Genomic DNA, 23,237 nt, shown 5'->3' on the forward strand with positions numbered 1-23,237 from the left:
GAGTGTGGGAGGAGCAGGACCACCCCGTGGGGCGGCGCGGGCGGTGGGCAAGGGGTCCTGCCCAGATGTCAGGAGACTGGGCACTGAGGGGCCTGCCCGCCTGGCTTCCAAGCCACCGGAGGCCTCAGGCTGCGGGCGCACCCTGGGGACGTGAGGGGCTCCTTTTCTTACCCCCTCCCCATTACAGGTGCAGAAGCAGGGGCAGTATCTCTTTAAAGCTTCCAGGGCCGCTGGCGCACCATGTGATTGCTTGAAAGGCAGAGCGCTGGCACTGCTGCAGAGAGAGGAGTTCGGAGGAGGATGAGCTGCGGCTCGCAGCCGCCCCGGAGCCGCCCGCCGCCCGGACAAGCGCTGCCCCTCAGCCCTGGCCCGGCCCCCGGCCCCTGGGACCTCCTGCTGGCCAGCTGGCAGGATGGTGAGCCCCTCGCCTGCTGGGCACGGGGGGGGGCGTTGGGTGGAACGGTGGGACCCCCCAGAGGTGCTGCCGAGGGGGGCTGGGCGGCTCACGCCTGATAAAGGGGGCGGAGGGGGTGCAAGGGGAGCCGGCAGAGCTATTTTTAAGTTGCTCAATGGAGCCTGTGGGAATGATAAGGGCCAGGGGCAGAGATTTGTCAAAGAGGGCTGGGGCAGAGATTTGTCAAAGAGGGCTGGGGCTGCCCTCCCCCTTTTGGCTCTGGGGAGGGGTGGGGGCACATGGTGTTTGCCTCTAGAGGGTGCCAGGACAGCTCCCTTGCCCAGGTTCTATTTTTCCTTAGCAAGGGTCTCACCCCCTTGGCTCCCATGCCCGCAGGTGCCTGTTGTGTGCCCACCAGTGCCTGCCGGCTGATGTTCCTGCCCCATACCCACCATGCCACACTCCATATCGGCCTTCCAGGCCGCTTACATTGGCATCGAGGTGCTCATCGCCCTGGTGTCAGTGCCCGGGAACGTGTTGGTGATCTGGGCTGTGAAGGTGAACCAGGCTCTTCGGGATGCCACCTTCTGCTTCATCGTGTCGCTGGCTGTGGCCGACGTGGCCGTGGGGGCCCTGGTCATCCCTCTGGCCATCCTTATCAACATTGGTCCCCAGACCCATTTCTACACCTGTCTCATGGTGGCCTGTCCTGTCCTCATCCTCACCCAGAGCTCCATCCTGGCCTTGCTGGCCATTGCTGTTGACCGCTACCTCCGAGTCAAGATCCCACTCAGGTCAGTAGGGGAAGACGGAAGGTAACCAACCCCTCCTTTCTCCACCCCCATGTCTGGGGAGCCCTGAATGACATCAGTTGCCACTGGTAGTGTGGGATGTGCTGTGCTCCCACCTTTCCTTCCCAACACATCTGAAGAAGCAGAGACACCAGTGGGGTATTACCTTCAAAAAATGTAGCTATAGCCAGGCATCAAGCCTGCTGTCCTGCTCTTAGTGTCAGAGTGCTATTGGGTTGGTGGGTAGGAATTGGATAGACAAGAAGGGAAGGCTCAGACTCAGCAGAGTACTGTTAGAACAGGGAAATTGGTGGGCCCTCTGAGCATAGGTTCAGTTCTCCCAACTGGACATGTCACCGAGGGGAGCTTTGGCTGTTATCTCAAAATAGCCCAAGGCTTATTTCCACTTCTGTTCTGGATGTTGGTCTAAGGGACTCGGGGTATTATGACGGCAGCTAAGGCTTGAACTCAGGGCCATGGAGACTGAAGATAAGGACATGAAGACAGAATGAAGATAAGGACAAGAAAGAGGCTAGGGCTGTAGAATGTTAGGGTTTATACCCCCTTTTCCCAAGCCCTTAGGGAGCCAGAGAAAGGTGGGAAGGTGGGAACAGGCTTGCCAACCCAGGAAAATGGATCTGCCTTTAGGATTGCATTGTGGTTCTTAAGGATCCTGGTTCCCTCAGTCCACCGCCCATTCCCATACTGTTTGTTGTGGGCATTGGAGAGGGAACTATTTATGTTCTATCTTAATGTTCCTTGTTCTGTTGAAAAAACATTCTGAGTCTCAGTCCATGGAGCAGGGTAGGAAGCAGTTTTCCTGTTGGAGTCTGGGTAGTGCTATTGCCCAGGCAGTATCAATTCTCAATGCTGGTGCCCCAGTTCACGTCAGAGCTTAGTGCCCGGGGATGCCAGGACATGATGTAGTTTACCCAGGCAGTGCCTGTGCCACACAGTGCCAGGGAGCAACCTGGCCAAGTGCCAGGTAGTGGCCTTGCCAGGATAGCCACAAAATGGGCTGGTCTCTTCTCTAAATGTGACAAGCTTCTCTTTCTCTCTGGGAGGGTTGACCGTCTTCAACACCTGCTATTTCCCAGATAGGGAGGAGGGCTGCTGTTTGCTGGTCTGCAGGCTGACACTGTTCTGGCAATCTGGCAGTCTGGCAATCTGGGGTCCTCTTATTTCTGGGCAGGAGAAGGCAGTGGAAAAGAGTTTATTTCTCTTTTGCATTTGAACAGCTCCTTTAATTTCAGTTATTCAACCAGTATTTAAGAGCCCCCAAGAACAAGACACAGGAGGAGATGGAGAGAGAACTAGAACATGAGTCCTTCCCTCAAAGAATATGGCCTGGCTTGGCAAAATGCTTCTATGTAGGTTACCTCATTCTGTTTTTATGATCCAGAAAGGATCTTATTCCTATGACAGAGATAAGAAAAGCCAGACTCTGAGAGAATAAAGTGACTTATCCACAGCCACACAGCAAGTCAGAGGCAGAGCTGGTAACAGAAGCCAGGGTGACTCCTCATCCCTGAGGCCTGATGTCTTCCTTGGAGGTCATCTGGTACCTCCATACCAGTCAGTCTCTGCTCTTTCCTCTGATGAGTCCCCGGTCACCAAGGGTGTGCCCTTTGCTCCAAAAAGCTTTAAATCCCTTGTAAGATCAACCTTAGTGGGAACTTGAGGTCCATAAATAATTAGGAATGACTAGGAGCAAATCACTGTATTGCTCACATGAATCTGATCTTAGCACATTACATGCAGGATGGGCCCCATCGGCCAAGGACTTGATTATAGGGAAAGCACTCTTCAATGTAGCAACTCTTCCTTTCCAGAAATCCTGACTTTTGAGTAGATGCCAACTGGAAGCATCCAAAAGCTCTGTTGTTGCTATTACTAAGATAATTAACAATTAGAATATACTACTGTCTCCCTAAGGTCTGGTCTCATAGGGAATGATACACAATCTCTTCCAGTTACTTAACACTTAGACTCTCTTATACAAGGATCTTCCGTCAAGGTGCTGCTGTGGCTTTAAGTAGGGAGAGTACTGGATTGGAAGTGGGAGGATTTGGGTTTGAGTCTCGGTTCAACTACTGTGTGGCCTTGGATAAAATGAAGTTGCCTCCTCTGTAAAGTGAGAGGGGTTGGACTAGAGGATTTTAAGAGTCCCTTCACATTCCAACTCTCTGATCTGTTTCTGCTACTTCCTGCAAGCCTTCTGTTTTTCTCACCTGCTGGCCAGCATCCAACCACATGGGATGGCCCTCACTCAGATTTTCCAAGAACACTTTGCTTAGATTTTTTCTTTTCCTTTATTATATTCTACCTTGGGTCATGCAGCCTTAGTAGTCTGTATGTGTGTCTCCATTGTCTCTCCTTTCCTTCTTCCCCGTCCCCTACATTCTACCATTTCCTCCCTAGAACTTTGTAAACCCTTGAGGGCAAGAACCATTCCCGTTTTCATCTTTGGGTATGTGCCTGCTCTCAGGAGATGCTTAATTAATGTTTGCTGGGATGGAATTTGAATCCAATACATTGTCTTGGTGGTACCTCATTCTATTCCAATCTTTCCCCACTTTCCTTCCTTTCTTCTTTTCTTTTTTCTTTCCTCCTTTCCTTCTTGCTTTCCTCTCTTCTTCCTTTCTTTTTCCCTCCTTTTCCCCTTCCTTTTTTCCTTCTTCCCTCTCTTCCTCCTTTTTCTCCCTCCTCCCCCTTCTATCTGTCTGTCCCTGTTTCTCTTTCTTTCTCTGTCTCTCTGTTTCTATCTCTCATTCTCTCTCTCTCTCTCTCTCTCTCTCTCTCTCTCTCTCTCTTTCCAGAGACAAAGGAGAAAAATGAGTTTGCATGTCATTTGGGCTGGGCTTGTCTTTATGACAACCTTTTTTGCTGTTCACTATCTACCCTTCCTTGTTGTCAAAGTCTATGTTCATTCTCTTTGTTCTGCTCTCAGTGACTGAAGAGGTCAGCTGTTGCATCTCAGTTCAGACACTAACCCTTTAGGAACTTGGGGTGTGTTGAGAGTTTAATACACTCAGTATCAGGGTAGGGCTCTACCCAAATAAGTTGCTTATTCCACAAACTTTGCAGACCCAAGTAGCCATTTATGAGGATAAGGAGAGGAGGATATGGAGGCAGGCATTCGAGGAAGAGAACAAGGAAGAAAAAATTCTGTTTCATATTCCAGGTTCTGTTCATCGTCCAGGGCTTCTTTGAAGATATAGTGTGATAGGATGGGAAGAACATTGAGTCTGGAGTCTGAGGATTGGCCCCTGTGTGATCTTGGACATTCCTTCCCCTCTTGGGGAGGCGTGTCATTTGGATACATATTCTCTCCTATGAAACAAGAGTCTTGGATTAAATAGACTCCTTTTCTCCCTTGCAGGTATAATCCATGATTCTTGACCATCTCAGGTCTTCCTTGAGTGTTTCTAGCCTCTTAAAGTAGAGATATGGTCGGGGAGGCTTGTGATATTTCCAGTCTAGGTCCATACCCATCACTCCTTCAAAAGATTGGGAAGCTAGTGTCTGAAAACATGGGGATAAACTAAAGGCAGCTGATAGAGATTTTTACATTTCTAGCCAGGAGCATTGGATGCATTTGGCTCCCTACCTTAGATAATCAACCAAAAGCCATTCTATTTTCTGCCATCACCACTGCAAATTAAATTAGTATTGACCAAGTACTGGGGTGCCCTCTGCATCCCTGTGTGACTTGGACAGAGAGGGTAGACCCTTGGTGGACTATTTTTAAGGCATTTTGGGGAGGGAAAGGAAGTAATATGTTGGTTATTCAGTCATAAATAGGAGACCGGAAGGTATGAAAGAAGGCTTGGTCTCCAGATTGGGATCCAAATCACTGATTTGCCACTAATTAATTACTTGTTTGTATATTGATTTACATTCCATTTGCATACAGGTTCTTGACCTCTCAGTTTGCCCATGTTTGAATTAGTCCCATGACATCCATGAGAGGGTCTATCTTACACTTATGGACCACGAGTTCTTTGCATAAAATCCTCAGATTCCACCCCCAGCTGCAGCATGCTTCCTGTTCTTCCCAGACTGGCTTCAGCTTTATCCTTGAAGGTAGAAAGCCATCCCATCTTTGAATCCCTATGAAGTAAAGAAATGAGAAAGTAAGGGGATGGAGGAAAGGAAGAAGAATCAGAGGAATCCTAACACTCAGGTACTGGGTCTGCAAGCTCAGCTACCAGGAAGCCCTTCTTTATTGCCATTCTGAATGTTCAGAATAAACCGTGATTCATTATGGCTAAGAGGACTGTGCTATGAGCAACAAACAAACAAACAACCCCCTGGGAACTGATTAGGATTATTTTGTAGGATTTAGAGTTGGCTTAAGGGGTACTTAATACAACTTCACTTTATAGGAGTGGAATTTGAACCCTATATAGAAGTGACTTTTCAAAGGTCACAAGCAATATAGAACCCCACTCTTTCACTTCAAATTCAATTCTTTTTCTTCCGTATCACACTTTTACTTATGGGGTGGTGGTGGGGGGAACATGATAGTGGCAAGGCTCTAAAGGACTTCAGTTACATACAGATGGTCTGAGTGATTCTCAGTCTGTTTAGCTAGAAAGGAGACTGGACTGGTGGACTGTCACGCTTACTATGGGACCTTGAGCAAATTACTGTCTTTATTCCCTGGCCCTCAGTTTCTTCATCTGTTAAAATAGGAGTTTCGACAAGATGATATCTTAAGCCCATTCCAGCAGTCAGATTTTGTGATTCTTTCCATTCCCAGCTAGCTATTGCCTCCAGCCTAACCATATCTATGTTTTGTTTTGGGTGATTGGTCACTGGTGTTGGTCTTGAATGAACTGGAAGAATTTAGGACAAATTTTTCTAGGATTTGAAGGGATAGTGTTGGTTTTGCTTTTTTGGATCTTTGTCAGATGCTGTGATTTGACACCCGATCTCAAATCTGCCCCTTGTTCCCTTTCCTCCAAGCTGGGGGCACCTCTACCCTAGTGGGCAGTGGGGTCCATGCCAGCCCTGCTTCTGGTCATTGCTGGAAGCTTTCCTAACCTGAGATGTGAAGGATAAGCTATGTGGGGGAGGGTTGGAAGTCTGCTTGAATTAGACCCTGACAGAGAGAAATATTAAAAATTGAATTATGGGTAGATTAGGGATTACTTAGCTTTTTCACCACCTGCTGCTCTGGATTGGCCTTGGCTTCATTTGACCAGTAAAGGGGATAAGAATAGTTATCTAATCCTTCTGCCTTTATATCATTGAGGTTGAACACAGGAGATTTTCTGGTTTTCTGTTTCTTAGAAATATATGCCATCTAAATCTAGAAATTTGTGAAAGAGAAGAAAGTGAATGGGTTCCAAATCTTCTCTATAAAGCAGATAGTTTGGATAAGGGAAGCTAGTATAGTCACTTAGAATAAAAGTCTTTTCTGAAACATGAGACAACCTTCAGGTTGGTTCCTTCCTTTTGTCCTTGTCTAGTCTAGGTCCTCATTACTTCTCCTTTGCTCTTTGCAGTAGGTTCCTGACTTCCCCTACCTCTGTTTTCTCCTTCCTGTAATCCATTGTTTTTGTTTGTCCTTTATTCTCAAGGAAGATCCCATGGGATCTGGGAGGCGAAACCATGACAAGCAAGTGACTTGAATTTGAGAGAGGATATGCTGTGTTAAGTCACCAGCCTCACTTTTTTCTCTGGAACCATCTGGGTCCAGTGGCCAGATATGGATCAGGATGATTGGATATGGCTCTGGATGGGAGGCAGTCAGGGTTAAGTGACTTGCCCAAGGTCACACAGCTAGTAAGTGTCAAATGTCTGAGGTCAAATTTGGATTCAGGTCAGGGCTCGTGCTCTATCCACTGTACCACCCTTGCTGCTCTAGGATTCCCTGTAATCATTAGAGAAAACCAGGTGCAATGAATAAAGTGTTGAGCCAGGAGTCAGGGAGACCTGAGTTCAAATCCAGTTCTTACTATGTTATTCTGGGTATATCACTTAACTTTTGTATGCCTCCAATTTTAAAAGGAGAATGGTAACAGTGCTTCCCTTCCAGGATTTTTGAGGAAGTCAAAGGAGATTATATTTGTAAAGTATTTTTGATCTCTCAGTGTTGAATAGATGCTGGTTTCCTTCCTTCCTATGACACTACTCTTTTCTGGTTGTGTTCCTTGTCAAAAATCTTCAATGATTCCTAATTGTATATTTTAAAAAGTCCAAACCCCTTAATTTGGCATTTGAAGTCCTCTGGGAGCTGGGCTCAACCTACCTGTGTAAATTTATCTACCATTTCTTTCCCACATAAATTCTAATGCTGCCACTGAAGTGGGCAACTCTCCATTCTCTGGACATTGTTTTTCCACTTAGGTGTCTCTGCTCCTGATCTTCCCCTTACCTACAAAATTGATTATTCCCATCTCCCCTTGCTAAGGTTCTGCTTACTTTTAAGGATGATAGGACATGGATATTGAGCTGGAGTCTCATGTCTATCTGACCCAACCCCCTTCTCTCCATTTGACAGAAAAGGGATCTGAGGACCAAGAAGGGTAAGTGATTTGTTCAGGGAGACATGGGAAGGGATTTGAACCCATGTCCCCTGACTTCAGAGGCAGGGCCTTTTCTTCTGTATTAGTGCAGTGGATAGAGCATTAGGCTTGGAGTCAGGAAGACTCATCTTCTTTAGTTCAAATCTGACTTCAGACACTTACTTGCTGTGTGACCCTGGGCAAGTCACTTAACTTTGCTGCAGTTTCTTCATCTGTAAAATGAGCTGGAAAAGGAAATGGCAGACCACTGAGTATCTTTAAGACAAATCTCAATAATATCAAACAGAGACAGATATGACAGAAAGGACTAAACAACAAAATGATCCCTAGCATAAGACCTATCTCCAAGACCACTTACTTAAAAAGCCTCTCCTTTTGATATGTATGTGAATTCTTTCCCTTCTCAATTCTCATAGAACTTTGTAGCTTTCATATGATTTTTGCTACATGCTGCTTGAATGATTGCTGTTTGTGAATATGCCTCATCTCTTCTCCTATACTAGATTGAAGTCTTTGAAGACAGGAATCATATATCACCCATTGTTGCATTTCTCCCCCTCAACACTTAAGCATAATGCCTTGAGCACATTCTTTTTTTTTTTTGCAAGGCAAATGGGGTTAAATGACTTGCACAAGGTGATACACCTAGGTAATTATTAAGTGTCTGAGGTCAAATTTGAACTCAGGTCCTCCTGAATCCAGGGCCGGTGCTCTATCCACTGCGCCACCTAGCTGCCCCTCTTGAACACATTCTTGAACACATGCTCAATAAATGTTTGGATTATAGTGAGGGCAGAATCAATAGATAGCACTTTCAGCAAGAAGGATCTAAGCTAGTTACAAAGATGAACCCTTCCCTTGAACAAGCTTGTCCTATGGAGCACTTTGAGAAAGATGAGATTGTTAATAGATTGAGTAAGGCACCATTGTTGTTTGGTGGCAAGGGAGGAGATGATAGATGACTCCTGGAGGGTCTTCTCAACATTAGAATAGGAAGGAGCTAGGAGATAATCCAATAATCCAAGTTTTTCAGGAAGCTGAAATCCAGAGTTTTTACATGACCAAAGAACTTTAGAGGGGGAACCAGGATTAGAACCTAACTCAATGGTCCTTTTACTATTTCATCTTGTTTCCTATTTACAATTCTTGTGTCAGGCTAAGAAAGAAGGTCTGCCCTGTCCCCATGCCCCTAAACATAGATGCTAACTTGTATGTCTGGTATCTTCCTGCCCAGGCTGGGAAGAGGAAGGAGGAGAACATGCGTCTATTCTTTGTCTCATGTGGTTTTATCATCTTATTCATTTTCTGATGAAAACAGAGATTCCTCTTATCCAGGACTGAAAGTCCAGCAGAGTGTGCTCCACTGGGGGAAGAGATGAAGTAGGGTAAATAGCAGACATGAATAATGAAAGGGATGGTTGAGAAATAAACAACTCTCTGGTGGTTCATCATTACCCCCTGGTCACAGCCTCGTTAAGACAAATGAGGTGGAGGCAGCTGCTGCCAGGCAGCAAAAAACAAGATTGTAGTGGTGGTGGTGGTGAGTTAGCTCTCGCTCTTCCAGAGTGCCAGAGAGGGAGAATAGACAAGCAGAAACTGAACCTGGGCACCAAACGGCAGGAGAGCTGTGCCCATGTTCTTTTGTATTGGAAAGGTAGTTGATCACTGGGGATAATGATAACATTAGCTACCATTCCTAAATGGGCAGGGCAGGAGCTTGGGCTAGATGGGAAGCAGCTGACAAGGGGACTCTGGCACAGGGAAGAGGAATTTGGAGGCATCCCAAGCCTCTTTTAGACTAAGAGTTCTGCAGTATAATGGAGTCGAGCAGTTGATTGAAATAAGACCTACAATATACAAAACACATTTTCCCCACCCAACATATGCCCCTCTGCCCACATATTGAACCCTTTCTCTGACTATCCTCCCACATCTGTCCAAGTAGGGTAAAACTGGGCTAGGCAATCAGGGAAAATAGCATGTTGGGCTCCACCCTAGCCACGATATGTCTTGGTCAAGATTCCACCTTGGACTCTCCCTCTTTAGGCTGAGGATGGTATCATCTTTATCCTTGGCTTTACAGGGGCAAAGGAATGGAGGACATCTGGTCTAGTATGTGTGTAGGAGGTCCCTCTCTGCCTCCTCATTATTGGAGGTGGCTCTTTAGGAGAGCTCAGCAGTACCCTGGGCCCCTTTCCCAGTCTTCTGTTTTCTTTCCTTGTGGGTACCTCTAGCACAGCCGCAAACATGGGATGAATAATTCACTTGCCAAGCCTGACTGGGAACTCTGGGTGAGGCTGGGAATCCAGAGTAATAGGAACGCTTTGGGGAATTTCTAGAGACAGATTACCCAGCTCCATAAAGTAGAGGTTAGAGATTAGAACAGCTGATTCCCTGCTCTCATTGGCTCAGAGAAGCGAGCCCAGGGATGCACTTCTTGCTTTCTAGTATCTAAGTGGTGAGAAGAGAGTTGGTCACTCTAAAATTTTGGGGCATAGTACTTCCCCTCTTGATTCATGCTACTCTAACTTTAGAGATACCAGAATTTAAGAATATCCTAAAAAGACCAGTCTGCATCAATTGGAATAGTGATTTTTTTTTAAAATCCATAAAACAAAAAAAATAGAGATTATAAGATGAAAATGTTTATTGCAAAGTAAAATTATAGAATTTTGCAACATTTGATAGTCCTAGTCCTTCTGGTGTCAAAATCCTAAAGTCATGGGCAATTAGGATCCATTGGTGGTTATTAGATCCATGCTCTTATACATAGCCCCCACAGATTGAAATCCTTCCTGACTTGGTCAATCCTTCCAGCATCCAGAGGCTCTCCAGCTACAGCTGTTGCTTGCATTTTTACTTCCTTTTCGTCCTCATCTTCCTTTCAGAAGTCTGTCTCTCCATTTAAATTTCTAGTTACAGTGACCCTGGGGACCTGTGATTTCTTAAGCCACTACTTCCCCTTCTCTTCTGCCCTCAACATCTAGTCTCATGTGCTAGAGAGTACTCCTTTGTGGATTTGAACGAAATATTTCTATAGTCCCTTCCAGTTCTGAGGTTCCATAAAGCAGGCGGTCCTAGCCTGTTTTTGGGATTTAGAGGGGATTCAGGTCAGTGGATTGTGGAATGGTATATATATATATATATATATATATATATATATATATATATATATATATATATATATACATATATATATATATATTTATATATTAGGAAGAAAGAAAAACAGCAACTGAGTTATTGAGATCACTTATCCTTACTTGGGAGAGACATTATAGAAGATATAATTACTCCCTTTATACCCAGGATGTCCCCCATGCCTACTGGGTAGAAGATGCTTGTCTTGCCAGGTAGAGCTCCCCCCGCCCCGGTCAAAGCTACTTCAAAGCAGCAGGATTGGGTCTAGACCAAAATGGGTCTAGACCAGAAAAATTGCTAAACTTCCTATCACATTGAGGTTGGTGGCTTTTCACCTAATTCAGTAGAAACCATAAGCCGCCAACAAGTATTTATGGAGTGTTCACATTATGTCTACTACTTCTGGGCAAGATTGGCAGGTCAAGAGAAGTGGGTGGATGTTATTATATGTGTAGCAATAAGAGTGTGTGTCATTCCATAACTTGGAAATGGTGCCAATGGCCCTTGACACAGAATCAGTCTTCCTTGATTAGACTCCTCTGCATTGGTTATTCCTTTGTGGCGAGTTCATGAGGTCATAGGATCACAGACATAGATAACATAGAGACTGTCCAGTCCAACCTTCTCATTTTATAGATGAGGAAAGAAAGTTCAGGGATGTTAAATGAATTATCCAAAGTCATATAGATAGTAGAAAAGACTGAATTTGAACTCAGGTCCTTTGATTTCAAAGCTAATATTTTTTCCATTGTAATCCCTTTATCACCCCCCTTGATATAGTGGAGAAAGTCTGGAAATTTGAAATCTAGTCTTGGCTCTACTTAGAATTGGTCACATGGTTAAAGTTGTCATGTCACCTGGTTGAGACTTATGCTCTTGATCTATAAAACAAAGATGGGGGGAGAGAATGAACTAGAAAACTTTAATGGAACCTAAATTTCTGTGATTGAACCAAGATTTAAAGGAAACAAGAAATTCTAAGAAGATGGAGATGACATTCCAGGTATATGGGACAAAGACACTGTCCTATTCAATAAACTCCAATGACTCCCTATTGCCTCTAAGACAAAATAAAATTTCTTTGGCATTGATAACCCTTCACAACCTATTACTAACTTAATCTGTCTCTAACCTAACCTTAATAACCTTTTTCTTATTTTCCAGTGTCATTATGCATTTCAACAATCCAATAAAACTTGTCTTTTTTTTCTGTTCAAAGAAGAAGTCTTCAGAATAAAGGCATGGAGAGGGGGCTATGGGAGATGGAGTATTGTATTTGAGGAAGACCTGCAATTTAGCTCAGGAGATCTAGACTTTATACTATCCCCTTTTTAGCGGCTGGTTACTGAATTTCCATGAACTCCAGCATTCTCATTTATGAGATTGGTGGTAATGAGTTAGATGATATCGAAAGATTTTTAGAGTTCTAAATCCTATAAGTTCACTTCTCCACTGTGATGAGATCAGGAGGAAGAATGTTACATGTAATAGTACAAAAGTCTTTGAGGTGGTTGGAAGAGTATTCCAGACTTATTGCCTGTATCCCACAGAGTGGAGGAGCCTCTAGGGGATAATTGAGAATTATTTTATTCTTAAATTAACTCCCCTGAAATAGGTGAGTCAAAATATGCTGCCACCTCTGCCCTATTGAGGAGGAGACAGGTTCAGCGCAAGGTGGCATATCTGGATAGATCCAGAGAGAGACTTAGATGATTCTTAAGACTCAGTGGGAAATGCTTCCTAAATGCTTGTTGATTGACTGATCGATTGATGGGATGTGTGACATTTTGGAGAGGAAAAATAAAGGACCAATGCATAGATCCTGGGTAAGTGGTCGGCTCATTTCCCTCAGAAGATTGATCACCTCTCCTCCTCATCCTGAGGAAGCTGAAGTTAATCACTCCCCCAGGAGGCTTACTATTGTGCCTCAGCTAAAAGTCACCTCTCCAGGGAGAAAATATTTTCCAGTATTTTAGGAGTGTGTTTATCTGGGCCCACCTGTGGTGGCCAGTTATGGCATAGCATAAATATAACAATGTTACCCCTCTGAGGAAAGATCACATTATGGGCTCCCAGGGGCTGCTCTTGAGAGCGTGATTAGAGAGAGATTACAAGGGCCTGAGGGAAATGCAGACAAATACACAAGATGGTTTTGTGAAGTCCCAGGGGGCCAATAAGAAGGGAGACTGGGGGTTGGGGTAGGGTTTGGATCAGGGCTGAAGAGACAGAAATAATATTTCTCAGTCATAGAGTTAGAACTGTAAGAGAGCTCAGTGTATTCTAGTTTCCTCATTTTGCAGAGAAGGAAACTGAGACTTAAAGTGATTGATGTGGTTGGACAAAACCTCCAAAATTCTATGTGACAGAGCCAGGCTCCAGACTTTGGATCCTGGTCCACCAAGTCTAGGACTTGAGTCATAGAACTCCTCAAGTCAGAAATTCACAATGATTTAGGAATTAGGGTTTAGTAGATAGACTTAGGTGCTGGTGATTTAGATTAAGAAAAATACTACTTCCTGAGTGATCTTGGGCAAATCACTTAACTTCTCATTTATAAAATGAGAGGGATTTGTTGGTCTCCAGGGTCCCCTTTAGCTCTAAGAGTTTGATTCCTCCCTACCCTTTCTCTATTTAGAACTTTGTCTCAGGGACTCTAGTTCTTTAAAGCCAGAAGGGACCTCAGATATCCTCAAATGATCAATTTACAAATGAGGATACTTGGAGCAGGAATTTTACAGCTAGTAAGTGGGGAGAATCAGGAACTGAACTCTGAGTCTTCTGAGGACCTGAGTCAAAACTTAACACTTATGAATATTCTGGACCTCAGTGTCCTCATTTGTAAAATGGGGGGTGTTAGACTAGATAGCCTCCAAGGTCCCTTTCAGATCTAGATCTGATCCCATGACTTTCAAATCCAATGTCCTTTCAACTCACTGGGCTGCCTACTACTATGGTCCAACAATTTTGGAGTCTCTGGCCCATTCCTTCCTTATCCAGGAATAATGTCCTCTTCCAATCTGAAGTAATCATCTTCATTATGTGTCCTTTTAGTTCTTTGTCCAAAATCACTTCCTTAGGGATAGGAACTAAATGTGCTCAAGACTGTGTTCTCCCTTGCAGAGATTTTGATTATTGTTATTGTTCAGTTGTTTCAATTGTCTCTGACTCTGTAACCCCATTTGTGATTTTCTTGGCAAAGATAATGGAGTGTTTTTCCTTTTCCTGTACCAGCTCATTTTACAGATGAGGAAACAGGTAAACAGGGTGAAGTGACTTGCCCAGAGTCATTAGTAAGTGTTTGAGTCCGAATTTGAACTCAGGAAGATGATCCCTATTTCATCCTTATCCTTGACCTTCTCTTTCTTTGAACCAGTGTTCATTTTGGATAGTAGTCTTGACCACATGCTTGAGTTTCTCTTTGTATGAATGCAATTTTTTGCCTAATCTGTCTTCTGCCCCCTCTATCAGTCCATGGGTCCACAGCTTGAGAGGACCCTCTTTGGAAACTCCCCACCAGGACAAGGGTACAGCTTTGCATGAGATCAGCTAATGGAGTTCAATGATTGACTGTCAGTGAATGAGAAGGAAGAAGTTACTAAGAAATGACAGGGAACAGAAAAGGGAAGGGTGATTCACAAGGGGTAAAGATGCTAATTTTGCCTCTTTTTTTAAAAAAAAGATTTAAAATTTTCATTTCTCAATATATCTCTCTATCCCAGGAAAGTCAAACTTTACAATGAAAAATAAAAGGAAAAAATATAATTTTGTAAAACTAACCAAATATGATATTTTATGCAATGTTCCTCATCTAATCTCTGATTGATTCAAAGAAGAGAGGAAGATACATTTTCAGAGTTCTTTTGGGGAGCCATGCTTGGCCACTTCATTGTTGTGTTCATCCTAATGGGGCAACTAGATGGCGAAATAGAGCAAATACCAGACCTAGAGTCAGAAAGACTCTTCCTGCATTCAAATCTGGCTCAGACATTTGTCCAAGGCACTACATCCTTTTTCTTTCAGTTTCCTCATCTGTAAAATGAACTGGAGAAAGAAATTGCGAATCACTCCTAGTATCTTTGCCAAGAAAACCCTAAATAGGATCTTGAAGAGCCGTACATGACTGAAAAAAATGACTTAATAACAAACAATGGTCATCCTATATCTTGTTTTGCTGGTTCTGTTTATTTCATGTTGCATCAGGGTGTGAAGGTTTCTGATCCTTCTTTGTATTTTTTATCTTCATTGTTTCTTTTGGTGCAGGCATATTCTATTTCACCCATACATACTAATTTGTTTAAACATTTTCCAGTTGGGGGAATCTTCTTGGTTTCTAGTTTTTTGCTACTATTTGAAATATTGCTAATTTTTTGATATATTTATAGGACCTTTCTTCTTAATTATTGTACTCCTTGGAGCTTATTCCTAGCAGTGAGATCTCTGGGTCAAAGTATATGGATATTTTAGTCAGCATAAATCCAAGTTGCTTTCCAGAATGATTGGAACAATTTACAATCCCATCAGTAAATGTAATTTACTAATTTACTAATTTACTAATTCCATTAGTGTTTCTGCATCCTGAAGTTGATTTTGTAAAAATTAACATGAACCTGACAAAAATTTAGAAGAAATAATGAAAATCAAACATTTTATATAAAAAGAACAGAAAAAGAAGATTGTGTATGAAAGATTTTTAAAAGTATATATAAAATTTAACACAATGTGACCAGCATTGCCTTTCATCTTCTTCTGAACTTTTATCTCTCTTCTATTTATTTTTAAATCTTTCATTAATGCTTTTTAGGGAATGGACATTACTTTTCTTCTATTCTATCACCAAAAAAATACTACATCCCAAGACATAAAAGCCCTGCCTTGTTGTTAAAAACTAAATACAGTCAAAACAGTCTGTGGAGCTTTTTTTTCTTTTAGAGAGAGAGAGAGAGAGAGAGAGAGAGAGAATCTTCATCCTTAAATTGTAAAATTTTATAAAATTTTATGATTACAAAAATGCATGTAAAATAAATCCCTTCATATGAATTTTGCTTTGACCCTTTGAAGAACAAAGATGATATTATTTTGGTTTTATAGAAAACTAAAGCTTAGAGTGATGACATGATTTGCCCCAGATCACATAGCTATTAAATGACAGATTGACAACTGAGGCAAGTCTGAGAGAGGTTCTGGCCACTAAACCATGCTTGGTAGAGTGGAGAAAGCTCTGGTTTGGAATCAGAAAGCCTAATTTCAAATTCTTGCTCTGGTACTTACTAGCAATATGACCTTAGGGCCAGTAAGTTACAGTATCAGAGGATCTCAGATGTGGAAGGGACCTCAGGGACTCATAGATTTTCCCTTTAGTGCAACCATAAAGGAACAGTCAATCTCAGCCCCTCCTTTTACAAATGAGGAAACTGGCAAAACCCCAGTATCTTTTTTTAGATGCTTTCCAGCCATACTTCCCCCATATTGTACTTGAGAAGTTAATTTTTAAGCCTACATGTAAGACTTAATAACTATTAAAGTTTGTGATATTAGTTCCTAACTTAGCCTGTTGGGATTCTAACCTACTGAGATGTTTTCTGAGATTCTGTCATCCAGTCTGTTGGCTATCCCTGCCAGCTTTGTGTGGTCTGCAAATGAGATAGTTGAGTATGATGTTTGTAACTTTATCTAAGTCGCTAATAAAAATGGTAGGCAGTACAGGACCAAGGACAGATCCCTGGGGAGCTCAATCAGAGGACTCCAACAAATTCAGTCCATCCAAGTGAATGTAAAGGACCTGCTATATATGTATATATGTATGTATGTATATCTATATGTGTGTATGTGTATGTATATATGACTTTGTAATAGACATAAAGAAAAAATGAAATAACTTCTGTCTTCAAGGGACTCATATTTAATATATATTATATAATACATATAATACATAAAAATATATAATACATAAATATGCTCAAAATAAATACAAGGAAACATTTTAAGGGACCGAGGTGATACTAGCAACTGGGATGATCTGCAAAAGTGTCAAATAAGGAGTGGCATTTGAACTAAGTTTAAAGGAATAATGATTTTATTAAGTGGAGAAGAGGAGAGAATGAATTCTTGATATGGAGGCCTGTGCAAAAGTACAGACTAGATCAAATGTAGCGGGTAAGGACCAGAGAAAATCCAATTTGACTGGATTGCATGTAAGGTGCAATGAAGAAGTATAATGTATAATAATCCTGGAAAGGTAAGTTGAATTCAGGTTGTGAAAGGAATCAGCCCTTCGTCACAACTAACCTTTTTCTTTGGAAATATTTTCTACCTCATTCCCTTCCCACCCCCACACCATATGTAGAAGCTTTAATTAAGAAATGTACATATTGGAAAAGGTTGTGGTGGTGTGTTGTATGTGAAAAATAGCAGGAAAAAATCAGTTTGACTGAATTGTAGAGACTGTAAAGATAAATAATATATAAGTCTAGAAATGTAGGTTATAGTCAGACTGTAAAGATCTCTAAATGCCAAATAAAGAAATTGTGTTTTATCCTATAGGTAATAGGGAGCTACTGGAGTTTGTTGAGCAGGTGGATGTCTTAGTGGAACCAAATGTCACTTTGGCAGCTCTGTAGAAGATGAATTAGAGAAGGGAGAGATTTCAGACAGGAGATAAGTTAGAAAGCTATGAAATGGGGCAGCTAGGTGGCGCAGTGGATAAAGCACTGGCGCTGGAGTCAGGAGTACCTGGGTTCAAATACGGTCTCAGACACTTTATAATTACCTAGCTGTGTGGCCTTGGGCAAGCCACTTAATCCCATTTGCCTGGCAAAAACCTAAAAAAAAGAAAGCTATGAAATAGTCTAGGCAAAGGTGATGATGGCCTAAAGTAGAAAAGAAGGAGTGGGGACAAAGGAATGGATACAACAGATAGTAGGAAAGTAGAACTGACAAGATTTCGCAACTGGCCGATTATAAAGATTGTAAACCTCTCAGACTGGAAGGATAATTGTACCCTTGACACAAAGTTGGAAGAGAAGATTTGGGGGGTAAAAATACTGAATTCTGTTTTGGACATGTGCTCTAGAATATCCAGATGGAAATGTCCAATATGTAGGTGGTGATTTAGGACCAGAGGTCAAGTGAGAGACTATAAAGCATCATCTCTCACCATTTCTACTTCCTTACCTCCTAGTACTTCTTCAAGCCTTGCAGTCTGACTTCAGACTTTACTATTCAACTGAAATTACTGTACCTAAGGTTAGAAATAATCTCTTGATTATCCAGTTTGTTGCTTTTACTAGGTGTTTATTTTGCATGATGTTCCTACAACTTTTCACAGTGTCAAACATCTTTCCTCTCCTATTTCTACTGTATAGCTGGCAACTCCTTCCAGGAGAGCATGTACAATGTTTGCTCCAGTGTCATCCTACCAGGTATGGCTATCCTGGCTCTGGTTCTGCCATTTTCTCTTCTCTCTGTGCTCCCACTATCCACAAATCTTCAGTTCCCATGGCTTTAATGAGATCTATGTCAACAACTCATAAATATATATGTCTAACCATAATCTTTTTTTCTGAATTTCAGTCTAGTATCTGCTGGATAGCTTCATTGATGTCCCTTTGGTATCTCCAACTCTATATGTCCAAAAGGAAATGGACTCATTGTCCTTCCCACTAAATCCATTCTCCTTTCAGATCTCTTTGTATATGCTAAGATCACCACCATCTATGTTCACAGTTTTGTAAATTCCTTGACAGTAAAGATTACTTTGTTGCTATCTTGGTATCTTCAATACTTAACACAAAGCTGGCACACAGACAATATTTAACAAATGTTTGTTGATCGATTCACTCTTTCTTCTTTTAAACCATCCATATCTAATCACTTGCCAAGTCACGGGAATTCTTCCACATCAGCTTTTTCATTCATCCTCTTCTCTTTGTCCATAGGACCACTACTGGAATTTAAGCTCTCATCACCTCTCACATAAACTCTTGGAATAATCTTTTAATTTTTTTTAAATAAATCTGTAGCCAGATTTAAATTGAGGTTTTCTTGACTTCAGGTCTAGCACCTATCCACCTACCTCTAAAATAGACAGTCTATCTTCTCTCCAATCCATCACAGCTTCCAAATTAATATTGCCATGCTATAGGACTGAACAGGTCACTTTCCTGCTTAAAAAATATCCTGTAATTCTCTGTTGCCTTGAAAATAAAATACAAACACCTTAGCCTGTCATTTGAAGTCCTCCACAAGCTAACTTCAATTTACCTTTCTAGATTTAATTCATATTTTTCCTCCTTTTGCACTCTATGTTCAATGGAATGCTGATGGAACCATCATCAATATTCTTTGGGTTCTGCCACTGAACCATTTTTTTTAGTTTTTGCAAGGCAATGGGGTTAAGTGGCTTGCCCAAGACCACACAGCTAGGTAATTATTAAGTGTCTGAGGATGGATTTGAACTCAGGTACTCCTGACTCTAGGGCCGGTGCTCTATCCACTGTGCCACCTAGCCGCCTCTGAGCCATTTTCAAAGTTACCTAATTGTACTAATTCTGAACCTAGAGATTCTCCCAATCCCCCCATCTTAATAGGTTTGGAAACTGATATCCAGTGAGGCAAACTTCTCTCCACCTCTCTTTTTTTCATAATTCTGGAATAATAATGCTTGCAAATATTATTGCTTTGAGGGTATATCAAGCAGTTTAGATACATTATATCAATTTTGATTCATGTCCTGCCTAACTTACTGGACTGTTGTGAAGAAAAGTGTTTTATTAACTTAAGCTACTGAAGATATGTGAGTTGTTATTCTTTGCTAGATATCTGGGACACAGTGGCTAGCACATGGCTGGGAGTGGAAATCTTTGATAACATTTCCAATTATAATTGGAAGTAGCAAATCTGCCTTCAGGAAGAGGAGATTGACATGAGGTCTAGAATTCAAGAAGAATAAAGATGAAAGCAAGAAAAAATTTTAAACTTCTGGTGGTGAAAAATATATTGCTTCAGGGAAGGGAGGCGATATCCATTCTGATGGGTTCTGATGACTCCCAGGGCCAAGAGATCTATGCAAAAGTTGATAGTATCATAGGATTTCAAAATGGAAGATACCCTGGAGATCATGTTGCTACTTTTATGAGACAAAAGGGATCCCTAAATCAAGGTTAAACAGATATTGTTGATAACTCATATTTCTGAGTCACTTTAAAGTCTGTAAAGTCATTTTCCTCACAACAATGTGTAAAGTGTTAGTTTCAATATTATTCTTCGTGTTTTACAGATGAGGAAACTGAGGCTCTGAGAGGTTGTGACTTATCCATGATCATTTAAGTAGTGAATAGTACAAACAGAATTAAAACACAACTCTTATGTCTAAATCAAGAGATTTTTTTTTCTATTAAAGCAAGGACTGAGGGATCAGACAATTCCCTACTGGATCTTTCTCTCATTCCCTCACAGTCTCCAAATATAGGTTCATCCCCTTCTCTGGGTTCCACTATGGGACAGCTTGTTTTTGAGCTCGATTCTCTAGCAAGATTCAAAGTAAAAATGTGCAAGAGAAAAATGCATCTTGACAAGTAGAACAGAGGAGAGTGGAACCTATATCTACCAAGGCTGTCAGATTGGGGTTTGGAGGCAGGGGGTAGGAGTTGGGGTAAGCTGATAAATCTAGTTAGCATAATGGAAATACATTAGATTGGGAATCAGAAAAATTGTTGCTTTATCGTCCATCTGCTCTCTGCTAGCTAAGTGGCATGGGCAAATCATTTAACTTCCTTGGACTTTGGCTCCTCAACTGTCAGAGGAGGTAATATTACTTTTCCTGTCTTCCTTAGAGCTTTCATGTGAGAACTGAATGAGGTAATGTATTCAAAAGCATTTTGTAAGGCACTTCGGGATATCAGTGATTATTAGCATCATTATTACAGCCCAGCTGCACTATCACATCATTTGAACTTCCCACAGAGCTTGGGGCTCCAGAGTGGGGACAGGATGTCTGTGTGTGTGTGTGTGTGTGTGTGTGTGTGTGTATGTGTTTGTCCAGGAATTCCAGAATAGTTCCTTCATCTTTGGAACAAAAAGGAAAAATCCTTGTGTATCCTGATATTTTGAGTCTGACTAGACTTTTTTTCCCAATATTTGAAGAGGCAGGTAGGTGTAGGTGAAGAGAGAAGAGGAAGCATGATTTGTGTTAGGGTGTGTGTGTGTGTGTGTGTGTGATGTTGGATTCTATGTATAGACAGCTGGGAAAGTCACAAATATGTTACTGATTTTTTAAAAAAATGGTTAAAGAATGAGAGCAGTAAATGATATGAGTAGCATTTCATCATCATCACCACCACCATCATCATCAGTGACAATGGTGATTATGGTAGTAGTCTATGGTTTTGTTGTTTGGTTGTTTTCAGGTGTGTCTAATTCTCCATGACCCTCTTTAGGATTTTTTAGGCAAAGACACTGGAGTGGTTTGCCATTTCCTTCTCTAGCGCATTTTCCAGTTGAGGAAACTAAGACAAATAGCCCAGGGTCACTTAGCTAGTAAGTATTTGTAGCCAGATTTAAATTGAGGTCTTCCTGACTTCAGGTCCAGCACTCTATCCACCTACTCTAAAATGTCAACTCTCCTCATTCAATATATTCTCTGTGAGAAATGCTATCCTAAGAGAAGAGGTAAGTGAGTAAAATTCACAAGAAATGATTCCTGATCTTAGTAAGCTCATAATTTGATGGGGGGAAAATGGATGCTATCCTTGGGGAGTTCTAAATCTTTATAAACTTTATAAAAATGTATATTTTGAACATTATATATACTTGAACTTAAAGTTATCTCCCAAATCTAAAATGGAATGGAATATAAAAGAGATGATTTCTGGACACCTATAATGATTGGCCAGGGACCTCCACAGATGGGTTAATAGCAGGACAAAACCATGTTGGAGGAAATAACCTGATTTAATTCTTTGTCATGGTTGCTTACTAAACTTACAAATCAGGGAGATGGGGCACATAGTCCCTCTGGATTCAAGGGAGGCATTTGATGTCTGCTAATGATGTTTTTGTGGACAAAATGCAGTGATGTTTAGAACTGACTGGAATTAGGGGCAACTAGATGGCACAGTGGATAGAGTACTTGACCTAGAGTCAGGAAGACACATTTTCCTGAGTACAAATGTGGCTTCAGACATTTACTAGCTTGTATGACCCCGGGCAAGTCACTTTACCCTGTTTGTCTCAGTTTGCCATCTGTAAAATGAGATGGAGAAGGAATTGGCAAACCACTCTAGTACCTTTGCCAAGAAAATTCCAAAGAGGGTTGTGAAGAATTGGACATGATGGCAATGACTGAATAGCAAACTAGAATCAACACAATGACTGAGATCAGCCTAAAGAATGACTAGAAAGCCTCAGAATTAGGAAAGACCTCAGAAGACTACATGAACTGTGTAGTAGCTCAGCTTCATTTACTAAAGCATTTAATAAACCCACAGGGGGCTGTGTAAAATCCTACTGCAGGCCACATTTCAGGCAGCCCTGATCTATCTATATCTATATGTATGTATGTATGTATGTATATGTGTGTATTTGCATAGCATACATTACATATATATATATTATATATTATAATTTATATAGTCTGACCATAGAAGCAGACAGTGAAACCATCACCTTCCTTGCTGTCAACACTATACTTCTCAGTTCAGCCTGTAATTGAATAAGGTTTTTTTTGTGGGGGGGAGAGTTCAACTCCTATTTTGCATTATTGAGCTTGCAGTTCTCTAAGGCCTCCAGATCTTTTTCGTATGGATAACTCTCAAGTCATGTATCCCTTATCTTGTACTTTTTTTTTACTTTTTTTATTCCCTGTTTTGTACTTTTAAGCTGATTTTTTGAATGTAAGTATAGGGATTTATAATTATTCCCTTTACATTTTATCTTATTACATTGGAGACAATATTTTATACTGTGTCCTGACACAGTGCTCAGTTTGGATGAGGTGATACTTGATGACAGAGAGGAGGCTGTGTAGTTGAAGTCTTATTTTGCTTCTTTTTCCTTTGAATGGAAAAGAAGAGACAAATATGGGTCAGATCTTTAATTTAGAGGACTCTAGAAGTAATCCTGAAGACTTTCTAGTCCAACTGACTCATTTTATATTCTAGCTGAGGTCAAGAGAGGTTAAGTAATTTGCCCAAGGTGACCCAGATAGTGATCAAGGTAGAATTTGAGCCTAGGTCTCTATGCCCAAATCCACTTTCCACTGCCATTCTTATAGGTTAATGACAGGAATTTGGTATCCAAGATGCAAAGGGAGAAAATTCAAGAGCATGTGACTGCCCTTGATGAGTTCAAGTCAGTAGGACCTGAAGAATTGTATCCTAG

At 41.5% G+C, this 23,237-nt stretch overlaps 1 protein-coding gene across 1 annotated transcript in view; it reads left to right on the forward strand.

The window, feature by feature from the left end:
* The first annotated feature begins 102 nt into the window (after window positions 1–102).
* ADORA1 (adenosine A1 receptor) overlaps window positions 103–23,237 on the forward strand; it is a 49,174-nt gene continuing 26,039 nt past the window's right edge. The window contains exons 1-2 of the mRNA XM_074222405.1: window positions 103–415; window positions 791–1,188. Of these exons, the coding sequence (XP_074078506.1) occupies window positions 848–1,188 (341 nt within the window). The 5' untranslated portion in view covers window positions 103–415; window positions 791–847. The remainder of the gene's footprint in view (window positions 416–790; window positions 1,189–23,237) is intronic.

This window comes from Macrotis lagotis, chromosome 2 (assembly GCF_037893015.1).
Source record: "Macrotis lagotis isolate mMagLag1 chromosome 2, bilby.v1.9.chrom.fasta, whole genome shotgun sequence".
In the NCBI taxonomy this organism is placed as follows: domain Eukaryota; kingdom Metazoa; phylum Chordata; class Mammalia; order Peramelemorphia; family Peramelidae; genus Macrotis; species Macrotis lagotis.